The sequence below is a fragment of the Pristiophorus japonicus genome, chromosome 16, assembly GCF_044704955.1.
Source record: "Pristiophorus japonicus isolate sPriJap1 chromosome 16, sPriJap1.hap1, whole genome shotgun sequence".
Lineage (NCBI taxonomy): Eukaryota > Metazoa > Chordata > Chondrichthyes > Pristiophoridae > Pristiophorus > Pristiophorus japonicus.
Window position 1 is genome coordinate 32,400,435 of NC_091992.1, and position 16,881 is coordinate 32,417,315.

The 16,881-nt window shown below is 43.8% G+C and overlaps 1 protein-coding gene across 2 annotated transcripts in view; it reads left to right on the top strand.

Moving 5' to 3' along the window:
* ca4a (carbonic anhydrase IV a) overlaps positions 1-16,881 on the top strand; it is a 53,128-nt gene that overhangs the window by 23,608 nt on the left and 12,639 nt on the right. For both annotated transcript variants that reach the window (XM_070857199.1, XM_070857200.1), the window contains 4 exons: positions 1,794-1,967; positions 4,903-5,048; positions 9,913-10,005; positions 15,577-15,643. In XM_070857199.1, the coding sequence (XP_070713300.1) occupies positions 1,794-1,967; positions 4,903-5,048; positions 9,913-10,005; positions 15,577-15,643 (480 nt within the window). The remainder of the gene's footprint in view (positions 1-1,793; positions 1,968-4,902; positions 5,049-9,912; positions 10,006-15,576; positions 15,644-16,881) is intronic.

Below are 16,881 nucleotides of genomic sequence, written 5' to 3' on the forward strand. Positions count from 1 at the left end.
CATGGAGGGATTTGAACACAAGGATGAGTGTGGTGGAGGCAGAGGTGTCCAAGCGGATCTTGTATGTTGTATTTTTCACTGCAGAGATCGGCAGAGTACTGGAACAGCATCTCATTGGGCTGCAGAGCGAAAGAAGGGGGCTCAGTCTGCAAAGTGGCGACCGGGCATTTGATGAGGGAGGAGAACCATAGGGGGCAATCTGCAGATTACACGGATACATCTTTCGGTGTCCGGTTTGAAAATGGAATTGAGAGTTGTAGAAGCAGACGACTCATTTGACCATGAATGTTGCACATGGAACGACAAAAAGAGATTGAGAAGAAAATATAAAGTTATCTTTTCAATTTAAAAATATTTTATTGAGTAATACTGAAAACTATTGGGTGATTGGGTAAACAATATGAGCCGCTATCATTGTGATGTACAACGCACGTCATATATAATAATAGCATTCAGTTCAAACTTTGACTTGTGTTGCAGTCACTGACCTCTTTTCAAAATTGTCCCTGTTTTGGTGTATATAATAATAGCCTGTAAATTACTGTGAGCAATGCTAGTGTACAAACATTTTATGTCGGTATCAAATTCCTCTCTACCGGTTAAATGGAGACATTCATCAATTTAAAATCAACATGTTAACACCGCCATTAAACTAGTTGAAAGAGGAATTTGATGCAAAGATAATAAAAAATTGTACATCAGTCATTTCAAGGCTAATGTCTTTCCAGGTAAAAGTTCAAGATCTTGTCACCTCCAGATGAAAACTCCACCTCCAGCAAGCTGTCATGTTAAAGCTCCTGATACCTAACTGTAATCCACTATAATATCCTTTAGCACATTTTCACCTATTTTTGTAAAGTCAAAACTATTTCTCCTAATTGGAAATTAAAGCCTCCAGCACTGTAACTACTGGGATGGTCAGTCTTTTAATTTTGAGCAATAGAAATGTAAATAAGAAGGAGACCATTTTGTCCCACTTCATCTGTACAATTGTCAGCTCCTCACCAGTGCTTGCTACTCGAGTCCCATTTTCCTGTTCTTTTCTTGTACCCTTTAACATTTTTCTTCCAATATTTACCTAACTCCTTAAATGTTGTGATTGACTTGGCTTCAGTAACCACTGGCGGTAATGCACTCCATATTCTAAACCTGCGATTTAACACTTTATGTACAAACATTTCTTCTAATCATCTTGTTTATGCGCTTAGTATTGACCCCAAATAAGTTACCGCTTCACTGACGAGTATAAATCATTTATCACTATTTACCCAACCCTCTCAAGCCTGTAATTGACTTTATTTTATTAAATTTAGTATGTTTTGGGGATTATGGAACAATAACTATTAAATGTCTCAAAATATTCGCAGCAAATGAATGACTTTTTTGAAGTGCAATCACTGTTGTTTTGTAGGCTAGTGAAACAACCAACTTGTGCACAACAAAATCTCACAAGCAGAAATGAGATAAATGAGCAACTAATCAGTTTTGGTTGAGAGATAAATGTTGACCTGGACTCCATGTCTTCTTCAGATATTGCTGTGGGATCTTTTACATCCACCTAAACAGGCAGATGGGTCCTTGGTTTAATATCTTATTAAAAGACAACACCTCTGTCTATGCAGCACTCCCTCTGTGCTGAGGTGTCAACCTTGGTTAGGAAGTCAAATCTTGTAGTAGGGCTTGAATCTACAATCACTTGATGTAGAGCTGCCTCTGAGCCATTGTAACAATTAACAGTGTTACATAGAAATACAATTTGTGCACTGCTAACTGACTTGTATCATCCTTTCTAGGACCCAGCCACTGGAAGGATCATTTTCCATCTTGTGGATGGATGGAGCAGTCCCCCATCAACATTGTAACCAAGAATGCTCAGATTGATACTAAATTGATTCCCATTGAATTTGAGGGCTACGATGATCCTGATACAGATGCTAATTGGACTATCACAAACAATGGTCACTCGGGTAAGTTCTGGAAATTCAGTCCATCTTACAGAAAGGATTTACTCTGTCACAGTAAAGGCGGAGATAATCGCGAAATTAGTAGATAAAAATAGATAACGAGGAGGTATTTAAAAGGTTGGCAGTGCTCAAAGTAGAAAGGCACCCAGTCCGGATGGGATGCACACTAGGTTGCTGAAGGAAGTAAGGGTGGAAATTGCAGAAGCTCTTGCCACAATCTTTCAATCCACCTTAGATATGGAATTAGTGCCAGAGAACCGGAGGATTGCAAATGTTACACCCTTGTTCAAAAAAGCGGCGAGGGATATACCCAGCAATTACAGCCCAATCAGCCTATCATGGGGAAACATTTAGAGATATTAATCCGAACAAAATTAATTGGCACTTGAAAAAATATGGGCTAATACATGAAAGCCAGCACAGATTTGTTAAAGACAGATCGTGTTTGACTAACTTGACTGAGTTCTTTGATGAAGTAACGGAGAAGGTGGATAAGGGTAGTGTGATTGAAATTGTGTATACGGACTTTCAAAAGGCAAAGCACCACATGAAGCCCATGGGATTAAAGGGGCAGTGGCTGGGTGGATCTGAAATTGGCTAAGGAACAGAAAGCAGACAGTAGCAGTCAACGGTTGTTTTTCAGACCAGTGCGAAGTGCGCAGTGGTGTCCTCTCCCCCAGGGGTCGGTGTTGGGACTACTGCTCTTTTTTGATATACATTAATGACCTGGATTTTGGGTATACAGGGCATAATTTCCAAGTTTATAGATGATATGAAACTCAGAAACTAAGCAATGAAGAGATTTCAGGGGGACATGGACAGACTGGTGAAATGAGCAGACACATGGCAGATGAAATTTTGCACAGAGAAGTGTGAAGTGATTCATTTTGGTAGGAAGAATGAGGAGAAACAATATAAACAAAATGGCACAGTTTTAAAGGGGGTGCAGGAACCTGGGGGCATACATACACAAGTCTTTTGAAGGTGGCAGGACAAGTTGAGAAGGCTGTTAAAAAAAGCAATTAGGATCCTTTTTATTAATTGAGGCATAGAGTACAAAAGCAAGGAAGGTATGCCAAACCTTTTATAAAACACTGGTTAGGCCCCAGCTAGAGTATTGTGGCCTATTCTGGGAACCATATTTTAGGAAGAATGTCAAGACCTTGGCGAGGGTGTAGAGGAGATTTGCGAGAATGGGTACCAGGGATAAAAGACGTCAGTTGTGTGGGGAGACTGGAGGAGCTCGGGTTGTTCCCCTTCGAGCAGAGAAAGTTGAGGGGAGATTTGATAGAGGTATTCAAAATCTTGAAGGGTTTTGATAGAGTAAATCAGAAGAAACTGTTTCCAGTGGCAGAAAGGTCTGTAACCAGAGGACACAGATTTAAGGTGAATGGCAAAAGACCCAGAGACGACATGAGGAAATATTTTTCACGCAGCGAGTTGTTATGATCTGGAATGCACTGCTCAAAAGAGTGGCAGAAGCAGATTCAATAATAGCTTTCAAAAGGGAATTGGATAAATACTTGAAAAGACAAAAATGCTGCTTTATGGGGAAGAGCAGGCCGTGGGACTAATCGGATAGTTCTTCCAAAGAGCTGGCACAGACCCAATGGGCCGAATGGCCTCCTGTGTTGTATCATTCTGTGATTCTTCTACCTGATCTAATGAATCACTGAAAGTACCACATTTATAGGGAACGAGCAGGGCGTGGGACTAATTGGATCGTTCTTCCAAAGAGTCAGCACATTCTCTGATTCCTCCACCTGATCTAAAGGATCATGTACACTATCGCATTTACATAAATGCAAAGTGGTAGAAAATTGGTAAAACAAGTGCCAGGTTATGTCAGTGATCAGAGTGCCAACCATACTAAAAATAAGAGGTGCAGGACCGTGAGCAAGTGGCTACTGTGCTTTCATACACCTGCAGGATGTAGCCAAGATAACTAGTGGTCTATTGATCTGGCGGGGAAAATTTTAAAGATAAATAAAACAAAATGTTTTAGTACCTCTCTCCCTAACATTAAAGTGGAACCAGTGTTCAGAAGCTGGTGGAGTAGCTCTCTGTGCACATACAGCTGTGTACGCACTGACTGTTGTCATCAGGTGAGAATGCAAGGCAAGAGCTTGGGTCTGCTGGCACAAGTGCAGTCTCCAGGTGCTGATATGAGACTGGTACCTTAGGATAACTAACTCTCAAATGTGTCAACATTTATGCAGTACAGTACACTTTAGAGATGATCGAGCGAGCTTTGCTCCACTTTGGTAAAATCTGTTATCACTTCAGGTTAATGCTGTCAAATAAAATTAGAGATAAATTTTGCAAGACCGCATGCTCCCACTGGGGCCTTGCTTGCAGCTATATAGAGGCACAGAGTCTTATATTTATGGCCCCTAGTCTTGTACTCCATCACAAGTGGAAACATCTTTTCTACGTCTACCCTATCAAATCCCATCTTAATTTTAAAGACCTCTTTTTGGTCACCCCTCAGCCTTCTCTTTTCTAGAGAAAAAAGCCTAGCATGTTCAATATTTCCTGATAGGTATAACCGCTCAGTTCTGGTATCATCCTTGTAAATCTTTTCTGCACCTTCAGTGCCTCTATCCTTTTTATAATATGGAGACCAGAACTGTGCACAGTATACCAAGTGGTCTAACCAAGGTTTTATACAAGTTGAACATAACTTCTCTGTTTTTCAATTCTATCTTGAAATGAAACCCGATGGGTTTTTTTTTGCTTTTTTAATGGCCTTCTCAACCTGCATTCCACTTTCCGTGATTTGTGCATCTGTTCCCTTAGATCCCTTTGCTCCTCTACCGCATTTAGACTCTTGCCAAATATTTTGTTCTGAAAGACATACTCACACTCCAGTGGCTAGTCAGTTCTAACTTACATTGACTTATTTACATTATTTGCTACTGTTGTTTATTGTTTATAGTTCAGGTTGGATTAAAAGGAGACATCGCCATTAAAGGTGGAAACCTTCCAAACAAATACAAGGCAGTTCAGTTCCACTATCATTGGGGAACAAAGTCTGAATTTGGATCAGAGCATGCAATAGATGGGGAAAAGTACCCCGTGGAGGTAAGACGAGTATACCTTCAATTTATCTGAATGTTCAGAAAATAAAATCAGATTATAATCCAGTTTAGAAGAGCTAGAATATATGCTTTATCTTCTTTTACTTTTAAAAATGATTTATCTTCCCCCCCCCCCCCCACCCCCCTGCTCATTTGCCATTCCTCTCCTGAAGGTTGGTGGTCATGCTGGGGGTAAAATTGCTGGAGTCGTTATTACAGGCTTTGGTTTGTCAGTAATGTTTGCTGCCTGGAATATTTCCAGCGAGCAGCTGTAGCAGACACCTGATGCCACTCTGTTGTTACCCCGAATATCTGCTTCCCATTCAGACAGTTAGCTTGGAAAGTCACTGAAATTGTATGCATCTTCAAAGCTAAGCTTGAGACAGCGCCTTATTTTGTTTCTATGCTGCAAGCAAACTTCATGTTAACCAAGCCAAATTAGTTCAAATGAGACAATTGGTGCTGGGCAGTACAAAATCCTACTTCATAAGAACATAAGAAATAGGATTAGGAGTAGGCCATTTGGCCCTTCGAGCCTGCTCCGCCATTCAATAAGATCTGATCTTGGCCTCAATTCTACTTCCCCGCCTGCTCCCAATAACCCTTGGCTCGCCTGTAGTTCAAAGATCTGTCTATCTACGCCTTGAATATATTCAATGACTCAGCCTCCACAGCTCTCTGGGGCAGAGAATTCCTAAGATTTGTGACCCTTTGAGAGAAGAAATTCCTCCTCATCTCTGTCTTAAATGTGCGACCCCTTATTCTGAAACTATGTCCCCCAACTTCCAGATTCCCCCACGAGGGAAAACACCCTCTCAGCATCTACCCTATCAAGTCCCCTCAGTATCTTATATGTTTCAATAAGATCACCTCTCATTCTTCTAAACTCCAATGAGTATAGTCCCAACCTGCTCAACCTTTCCTCGGAAGACAACCTTTTCATCTCAGGAATCAACCTAGTGAACCTTCTCTGAACCGCCTCCAATGCAAGTATATCCCTCCTTAAATAAGGAGACCAAAACTGGACACAGTACTCTAGGTGTGGTCTCACCAATACCCTGTACAGTTGTAGCAAGACTTCCCTGTTTTTATACTCCATCCTCCTTGCAATAAAGGCCAACATTCCATTTGTCTTCCTACTTACTTGCTGCATCTGCATGCTGATGTTTTATGTATCATGTATGAGGACATGTATCGCAGCATTCTGTAGTCTCCATTTAAATAATACTCTGCTTTTCTATTCTTCGTACCAAAGTGGATAACCTCACATTTTCCCACATTATACTCCATCTGCCAAAATTTTGCCCACTCGCTTAACCTATCTATATCCCTTTGCAGACTCTTTGTGTCCGCCTCACAACTTGCTTTCCCACCTATCTTTGTATCATCCGCAAATTTGGCTACAGTACACCTGGTCCCTTCATCCAAGTCATTAATATAGATTGTAATAGTTGAGGCCCTAGCACTGATCCCTGTGGCACCCCACTAGTTACAGTTTGCCAACCTAAAAATGACCCATTTATCCTGACTCTCTTTTTCTGTTGGTTAGCCAATCCTCTGTCCATGCTAATATATTACCCCCAACACCATGAGCTTTTATCTTGTGCAGTAACCTTTTATGTGGCACCTTATCGAATGCCTTTTGGAAATCCAAATACACTACATTTACTGGTTCCCCTTGATTGTACCCTGCTCATTACATTCTCAAGGAACTCTTAATAAATTTGTCAAAAACGATTTCCCTTCATAAAACCATGTTGACTCTGCTTGGTTGTTTTATGATTTTCTAAACGTCCTGCTATTACTCCTTTAATAATGGATTCCAGCATTTTCCCAATGACAGATGTTCGGCTAACTGACCTATAGTTTCCAGCTTTCTGTCTCCCTCCTTTTTTGAATAGGGGCATGACATTTGCAGTTTTCCAATCCGCAGGGACCTTTCCAGAATCTAGGGAATTTTGGAAGATTACAACCAATGCGTCCACTATCTCTGCAGCCACTTCTTTTAAGACCTTACGATGCAGGCCATCAGGTCCAGGGGACTTATCAGCCTTTAGTACTGCCAAGTACTTTTTCTCCAGTGATTGTTTTCCGTTCCTCCCTCCCTTTTGCCCCTTGATTATCTACTATTATTGGGATGCTTTTAGTGTCTTCCACTATGAAGGCAGATACAAAATATGTGTCCAAAGTCTCTGCCATTTCCTTGTTTCCCATTATTGATTCCCTAGTCTCATCCTCTAAGGGACGAATGTTTACTTTAGGCACTCTTTTCCTTTTTATATATACTTGTAGAAGCTCTTGCTGTTTGTTTTTATATTTCTTGCTAGTTTACTCTCATAATCTGTTTTCTCCCTCTTTATTATTTTTTTATTCATCCTTTGCTGGTTTCTAAACATTTTCCAATCTTCTGCCCTACCACTAATCTTCGCAACATTGTATGCCTTTTCGTTCAATTTGATACCATCCTTAATTTCCTTAGTTAGCCATGGTTGGTTCATCCTTCTCGTAGAGTCTTTCTTTCTCATTGGAATATAACTTTGTTAAGAATTATGAAATATCTCCTTAAATGCTTATCTCCCATTTTACCTTTCAATCTGTTTTCCCAATCCATTTTAGCCAACTCTGTCTTCATACCTTTGTAATTGCCTTTATTTAAGTTTAAGATACTAGTTTCAGACCCAAGTTTCTCACCTTCAAACTGAATGTGAATGTGAAATTCTATCATGCTATGATCACTCTTCCTAGAGGATCCTTTACTATGAGATCATTAATTAATCCTGTGTCATTTCCAGATCTAAAATAGCCTGTTCCCTGGTTGGTTCCACAACGTATTGTTCCAAGAAACCATCCCGCATACACTCTATGAACTTGTCCTCAAGGCTACCTTTGCCAATTTGATTTGTCCAATCTATATGAAGATTAACATCACCCATGATTATTGCAGTATCTTTCTTACAAGTCCCCATTTTTTTCTTGATTTATACTGTGTCCTACAGTGTAGCTTCTGTTATGGGGCCTATAGACTACTCTTCTTTCCCTTACTATTTCTTATCTCCAGCAAAACTGATTCTACATCTTGATCTTCCGAGCCAAGATCATTTCTCACTGCTGTACTGATCTCATCCTTTATTAACAGAGTTACTCCCACCTCCTTTGCCTATCCTTCCGAAATGTCAAATACTCCATATTATTCAGTTCCCAGCCTTGCTCACCTTGCAACTATCAAATTATACCCATTTATTTCTATTTGTGCCATCAATTCATCTATCTTATTACGAATACTGCATGCATTCAGATAAAGAACCTTTAGTTTTGTCTTTTTACCATTTTTCCCTACTCTGACCCTATTTGCTGATGCACTTTTATGTTTGTACGCTCTGTCCCTTCCTGTCACACTCTGGTTATCATTATTCCTATCGCTACCCTGCACTACTGTCTTGTCCTTTCTCTTTAACTTTCTAAATTTCCCCTCACCTGAACCCTCCCCCCCCCCCCCCCCCCCCCCACATTTAGTTGAAAGCCCTAGCTACAGCCCTAGTTATTCGATTCGCCAGGACACTAGTCCCAGCGTGGTTCAAGTGAAGCCTGTCCCAACAGAACAGCTCCCTCTTTCCCCAGTACTGCTGCCAGTGCCCCATGAAACAAAACCCATTTCTCCCACACCAATCTTTGAGCCACGCATTTAACTTTCTGATCTTATTGACCTATGCCAATTTGCAGGTGGCGGGTAGTAATCCAGAGATGATTACCTTTGTGGTTCTGCTTTTTAATTTAGCCCCTAGCTGCTCATACTCCCTCAGCAGAACCTCTTTCTACCTGTGTCGTTGGTACCTATGTGGACCTTCCCCTGGTTCCTTCCCCTCCCACATCCAAGTTCCTCACCAGCCGTGAGGAGATGTCCTTAACCCTGGCACCGGGCAGGGAACCCAGCCTTCAGGACTTGCTCTTCGCTGCAGAGGACAGTATCTATCCCCCTAGCTATACTGTTCCCTACCACTACTACGTTCCTTTTTACTCCCCCTGTACCATGGTGCTGTGGTCAGTTTGCTCATCCTCCCTGCAGTCCTTGCTCTCGTCAACTCAGGGAGCAAGAACCTTGTACCTGTTGGACAATTGAAAGGGCTGAGGCTCCTCCAATGCTACCTTCTGGATCCCCATACCTGCCTCACTCGTAGTCACACTGTCATTCCCTGAACACGGACCAAATTTGAAGTATTTAACCTAAGGGGTGTGACTGTCTCCTGGAACAAAGTGCCCAGGTAATTCTTTCCCTCCCTGATGTATCGCAGTGTCCGAAGCTCGGAATCCAGCTCATCAACTCTGAGCCAAAGTTCCTTGAGCTGCCAACATTTACTGCAGATGTGGTTGTCGTGGATCACACTGGTGTCCACCAGCTCCCACATCACCTGCCCTGCCATCTCTATTGTATTTGATTTAACTAATTAGGTTTTCAAATTTTGAAATATCAATTATCTATAAGTTTTTAATTTATAATTGGCTCTTTAATTTAAACCAATGCCCTAGTTTAGAAAAAAAGAGAAATAGTCACCTGATACACATTGTCTAAAGGATAGAAGGAGTGGGCTCCTCTCCCTTACCTAGGAGGGTTGTCCTCTCTGTAGATTGCTCCTGCACACCATAATCCATCCTGGATCATTTTTGCAGCCCAACAAATCCCCAAATATTAACATTAGATTACAGCAGCAACAATTCCATCATGCAGTTGTTATATGATTATATTCTGGAGCTGTACTTTGAATTCACATACACGGTAATTTAGATGCCATCTTGCTGTAAGCTTATTAAAACTATAATTCTTACGTAGCCTACTGGGTGATTTTTACTCATCATGAATCTGTCTTCTGCAGATGCATATAGTACACATGAATGAACAATACAGTTCCATAGCAGATGCTGTAAAAGATCCGGATGGTTTGGCTGTGCTGGGATTCATGTTTGTTGTGAGTAATGCTGCTCAGTATTTACACTGCCACTGGCAGCGATCACTTCAGTCAGTTGTGACAGAGGGCAACAGTTCAAATATTTTCACAACGCCAGTATCGGTGTGGTCCCGGTCTGCAAGACCATCAGTAGGCCGGGGCCACTGGAGGGAGCAGTGTGCGGCGGCACACCACTGCAGGGAGCAGCGCTCTGCTGCTGCAGGAGGGCGACGGCTATGAAGCCAGGTCGCTAATTGCAGTGCGGGCAGGCTCTGCAGGAGGGACGAAGGAGCGGCAAGAGTCCATGGAGGGAAGTGACCGGGTCCCAGGAGAGGCATGAATCTGGGGCCCAGAAGAGGCGAGGGGCCCAGGGGCAGCACGGGCCAGCCCACACTGCGATGTGTGCGTGCGCTCAGTCTGTGCAGCAGAGCTGGTCTCCGGTTAGTCTTGGGTAATCCTTGCTAGTGGACCAAGACCTAGCTCTGTCAAGCCCGTGTGGTGGCTGGTGTGCAATGTCACCACACATTAAAAAAAATCCACGCACAGGCATCTTCCACCCTTCACGATGTAGTTCAGGATCTGGAATATTAGGTCCTTCATTGAAACACCTGTGAACTCATCCCTTTTTGGCGTGGAAGCAAGTCATCCTCGCTTCGAGGGACTGGCTATGATGAAGATGATGACTGTGAAATTATATTTAACATTCAAAAAATAGACTCAAAGACGTCACTGAAGATGTCTGATCCTTTTGTAGAAGAAGAACTATTAACATTTGATTTAGTTGTATTCCATTTATTATTTATCAAATATGGTATTTTGCAAACTTTTGTATGGCTCAGCTACCAACCTTACTGATAATATGCACCCATTCCTTTCCTGAAGCCCCTGGTACACAATGAGGGCACTGATATTTCTCCCAAGTAGCCATTCTTCATGTCTGTCTCGACATTAGGGGTGAGATTTTCTACTCATTGGGGGGATTTTTTAACATGAGTGAGCACGTGGGATCGAGTGCAGTTGCGGGGTTAAGTTGGGCAAAATTTCAAGCGTGTCGGGAACCTGCTTTCAACCCGCCCATTTACGGGTTTAACGGAGGCGGGACAAAGGACAGGCAGCAAATCCACTCCCAGGATGTGGGTTAGCAATGTAAATATTTTAAGGAGGCTGTCTGCCTCTGATTGAACCTGCATTGCAGGCATTAGTGGGTTTAGATGGGTTTCTCGGGCTTTGGGAAACATGGCAGCTGATGTGAGGTGAGGACAGCTTCAAGAGAGGGAGAAGGTAAGTGCTTTCACAGTACTGCTTGTTGGCCAGGAGTGACACCCCCCCCCCCCCACTTCCTCCCCCCACCTCCTGAAACTCCCCTCCTCCCCCCCCCCCCACCCCGCCCCGCAACCCCCAGACACCCCACATACAAAGGCCCCGAGGATCAGACACCCACCCCCCAGGTTTGGGGTTTGGACACCAACCTCCCCAGGGTTGGGGATTGGATTTACCTGGCCCTTCAGCATGCTCCACAGAGTGCTCCCCGTCCGACTGGAGACCAAGGACCCACACTGTGGAGCTGAAACGCCACAGCATGTGGGGAAACTCGGACTGCCGGGTTTCCTGTCCGAAACTCGCCTCCCCCTCCCCCGCCCCCCCACCCCCCCACCCCAACCCCTCCACCTATGTAACCAGCCCTGTTAATAACCAGGCCATTGAAACTGAATGTGGGGAAAATCTAGCCCTGATTTCAACAGGCTGTTCACATGGGTGGGGAGTTGGATGGGATGTTGCCTCACTGATGCAAGGGTCAAGGATGTCTCGGAGCGGGTGCAGGACATTCTGAAAAGGGAGGGTGAACAGCCAGTTGTCGTGGTGCATATAAGTACCAATGATATAAGTAAAAAATGGGATGAGGTCCTACAAGGCGAATTTAGGGAGCTAGGAGCTAAATTAAAAAGTAGGACCTCAAAAGTAGTAATCTCAGGATTGCTACCAGTGCCACATACTAGTTAGAGTAGGAATCGCAGGATAGCTCAGATGAATACGTGGCTTGAGGAGAGGTGCAGAAGGGAGGGATTCAAATTTCTGGGACATTGGAACCAGTTCTGGGGGAGGTGGGACCAGTACAAACCGGACGGTCTGCACCTGGGTAGGACCGGAACCAATATCCTAGGGGGAGTGTTTGCTAGTGCTGTTGGGGAGGAGTTAAACTAATATGGCAGGGGGATGGGAACCTATGCAGGGAGACAGAGGGAAATAAAAAGGAGGCAGAAGCAAAATATAGAAAGGAGAATAGTAAAAGTGGCGGGCAGAGAAACCCAAGGCAAAAAACAAAAAGGGCCACATCACAGCAAAATTCCAAAGGGGCAAAATGTGTTTAAAAAAACAAGCCTGTGCCTCAATGCGAGGAGTATTCGGAATAAGGTGGATGAATTAACTGCGCAGATAGCAGTTAACGGATACGATGTGATTGGCATCACGGAGACATGGCTCCAGGGGGACCAAGGCTGGGAACTCAACATCCAAGGGTATTCAGCATTTAGGAAGGATAGACAGAAAGGAAAATAAGGCGGGGTGGCATTGCTGGTTAAAGATGAAATCAATGCAATTGTAAGGAAGGACATTAGCCTGGATGAGGTGGAATCGGTATGGCTGGAGCTGCGGAATTCCAAAGGGCAGAAAACGCTAGTGGGTTTTGTGTATAGACCACCAAATAGTAGTAGTGAGGTTGGGGACAGCATCAAACAAGAAATAAGGGATGTATGCAATAAAGGTACAGCAGTAATCATGGGCGACTTTAATCTACACATTGATTGGGCTAACCTAACTGGTAGCAATGCGGTGGAGGAGGATTTCCTGGAGTGTATTAGGGATGGTTTTCTCGACCAATATGTCGAGGAACCAACCAGGGAGCTGGCCATCCTAGACTGGGTGATGTGTAATGAGAAGGGTCTAATTAGCAATCTTCTTGTGCGAGGCCCCTTGGGGAAGAGTGACCATAATATGATAGAATTCCTTATTAAGATGGAGAGTGACAACGTTAATTCGGAAACTAGGGTCCTGAACTTAAGGAAAGGTAACTTCGACGGTATGAGACGTGAATTGGCTAGAATAGACTGGCAAACGATACTAAAAGGATTGACGGTGGACAAGCAATGGCAAACATTTAAAGATCACATGGATGAACTTCAGCAAATGTACACCCCTGTCTGGAGCTAACAAAGGAAATTAAGGATAGTGTTAAAGCCAAGGAAGAGGCATATAAATTGGCTAGAAAAAGCAACAAACCTGAGGACTGGGAGAAATTTAGAATTCAACAGAGGAGGACTAAGGGTTTAATTAAGAGGGAGAAAATAGAGTATGAGAGGAAGCTTGCAGGGAATATAAAAACTGACTGCAAAAGCTTCTATAAAAATGTGAAGAGAAAAAGATTAGTAAAGACAAACATAGGTCCCTTGCAGTCAGATTCAGGTGAAATTATAATGGGGAACAAAGAAATGGCAGACCAATTGAACCAATACTTTGGTTCTGTCTTCACAAAGGAAGATATGAAGGTACTAGGGGACAGTGAGTCTAGTGAGAAGGGGGAATTGAAGGATATCCTTATTAGGTGGGAAATTGTGTTAGGGAAATTGATGGGATTGAAGGTTGATAAATCCCCGGGGCCTGATAGTCTGCATCCCAGAGTGCTCAAGGAAGTGGCCCTAGAAATAGTGGATGGATTGGTGATCATTTTCCAACAGTCTATCGACTCTGGGTCAGTTCCCATGGACTGGAGGGTAGCTAATGTAACACCACGTTTTAAAAAAGGAGGGAGAGAGAAAACGGGTAATTATAGACCGGTTAACTTGACATCAGTAGTGGGGAAAATGTTGGAATCGATCTTGAAGGACGAAATAGCAGCGCATTTGGAAAGCGGTGACAGGATCGGATCAAGTCAGCATGGATTTATGAAAGGGAAATCATGCTTGACAAATCTTCTGGAATTTTTTGAGGATGTAACTAGCAGAGTGGACAAGGGAGAACCAGTGAATGTGGTGTATTTGGACTTTCAGAAGGCTTTTTACAAGGTCCCGCACAAGAGATTGTTGTGTAAAATCAAAGCACATGGTATTGGGGGTAATATACTGACGTGGTTAGAGAACTGGTTGGCAGACAGGAAGCAGAGAGTCGGGATAAACGGGTCCTTTTCAGAATGGCAGGCAGTGACTAGTGGAGTGCTGCAGGCCTCAGTGCTGGGACCCCAGCTCTTTACAATATACATTAACAATTTGGATGAAGGAATAGAGTGTAATATCTCCAAGTTTGCAGATGACAATAAATTGGGTGGCGGGGTGAGCTGTGAGGAGTACGCTAAGAGGCTGCAGGGTGACTTGGACAGGTGAGGTGAGTGGGCAAATGCATGGCAGATGCAGTATAATGTGGATAAATGTGAGGTTATCCATTTTGGGGGCAAAAACATGAAGGCAGAATATTACCTGAATGGCGGCAGACTAGGAAAAGGGGAGGTGCAACGAGACCTGGGTGTCATGGTTCATCAGTCACTGAAAGTGGGCACGCAGGTACAGCAGGCGGTAAAGAAGGCAAATGGTATGTTGGCCTTCCTAGCTAGGGGATTTGAATATAGAAGCAGGGAGATCTTACTGCAGTTGTACAGGGCCTTAGTGAGGCCTCACCTGGAATATTGTGTTCAGTTTTGATCTCCTAGTCTGAGGAAGGACGTTCTTGCTATTGAGGGAGTGCAGCGAAGGTTCACCAGACTGATTCCAGGGATGGCTGGGCTGTCATATGAGGAGAGACTGGATCAACTGGGCCTTTATTCACTGGAGTTTAGAAGGATGAGAGGGGATCTCATAGAAACATATAAGATTCTGACGGGACTGGACAGGTTAGATGCCGAAAGAATGTTGGGGAAGTCCAGAACCAGGGGACATAGTCTTCAGATAAGGGGTAGGCCATTTAGGACTGAGATGAGGAGAAACTTCTTCACTCAAAGAGTTGTTAACCTGTGGAATTCCCTGCCGCAGAGAGTTGTTGATGCCAGTTCACTGGATATATTCAAGAGGGAGTTAGATATGGCTCTTACGGTTAAGGGGATCAAGGGGTATGGAGAGAAAGCAGGAAAGAGGTACTGAAGGAATAATCAGCCATGATCTTATTGAATGGTGGTGCAGGCTCGAAAGGCCAAATGGCCTACTCCTGCACATTTTTTTCTATGTTTCTATGTTTCTCACAGCCAAGACCAAACCTGACTTGACGTGTATTTGCACGTTGTGGCAGGAGTTGCTGGTTAGTGATCAGGAGCATTTCCCCCTCATCTAGCTTAGGAGCACTGAAGCCAATTGTAATATTTCAGTTGTTGCCCTGGCTAAGATCAGACTGCTAAGATGGGGAAATTTTTGACCGTGTCGGGAACCTGCCTCCAACCCGCCCATTTCCGGGTTTAACGGAGGCGGGACAAAGGGCGGGCAGCAAACCTACTCCCAGGATGTGGGTTGGCAATTTAAATATTTTAAGGAGACCTACTGAGTCGATTAAGTTTCCTATTTTTGATTATAGATAAACACCACCTGATTAACTTGGCTTTTATTTATCTCTTCATAGGAATCACCTGAAGAGAATTTGAAATCCAAGGCCCTGATCAATGTTCTGAAAACAGTTCCAAATCAGGGTAAGTATTAATAGCAATAAAAAAAACCTTCTCTAGCTCTCTCTCTCTCCCTCTGATATCTCTCATTCCATCCAATTATCTTTTGCTTTCTCTTCTGATTCTCTCTCTCTCTCTCTCTCTCTAACAGTAGTCTCTCTTTCTGTTGCTTGCTGCAAAGTTACAGGCCCGATATTTACTGGGGCGGGGTGACTGGGGAGGTGGGGGAGGGGTTTTGGCCGAGAAACACATGGTGGAGTTTTAATGGATAGGGTGCGCCTTTTTTTGAAGCACGTTCACCATCCAGAATGCAACCTGAATGATAGGCCTGGCTTCCTGTCTGGCAGGGAACGCTCCAGAGGAGGCAACAGGCCAGCAGCAGGTAGGGATGGTGGGGTATGATCACAGGGCAGGGCCAATGGTGGGCAGGGAAGCACGTTAGCTTAGTGGGCCAGGAGGAAGCATTCCTGCTCCTCTTGCCTTGCAGCTCTGATGTGGGCTATTTATCTCTTCAAAAAGCAGTCCTTGGCTCCCTTTAGCTGCCGGGATTCCCGAGGCTCAGGAAACCTGGCCAGCCAGGGTTAAACCTGGAAGGTAGGTTAAATATGTGGCACGCGCCTCATTATGAATATTTAAATGGGCAGCCCGGGTCCTGGGAGCGGGTTAATTCTCATCCCCGTCCTACCTCTATTAAAACTGGAATTGGACGGGTTGGGGTTGGGATTTTAGCATCCCACCCGACCAAACCCGCCCGCTTTTTGGGATTAAAATTGGCCCCACAGAGTTTAGATTATATAGCATCTCCTAAATTCCTTAATGGTCTTGAAAGTATGCCGTACGGAGCCAAATGTACAACACTCAACATGTTGATAATAAATTCCTTAGTCCCCCTGTATTAATGGAATTGTGAACCCATTTAAAATAAGTTGGTTAATAGCTTTGTTAAAATAGCAGTGCGTACCTCCACAAGTCGCACTGTAGTAACAATGCTCTTCGACAGCACTTCCAAACCCACGACTTCTACCACATAGAAGGACAAGGGCAGCAGGCGCATGGGAACATGTTCCCCTCCAAGTTGCACACCATTCTGACTTGGAAATATATTGCCGTTACTTCATTGTCACTGGGTCAAAATCCTGGAACTCCCTACCTAACAGCACTATGGACGCAAATTTCCTCAACCCCCTTTCCCGGCGCACTAACCCAAGATACGCCAACTTTGTGCGCTCAAAATGGCGCCAAAAAACTTACTCACGATTCTG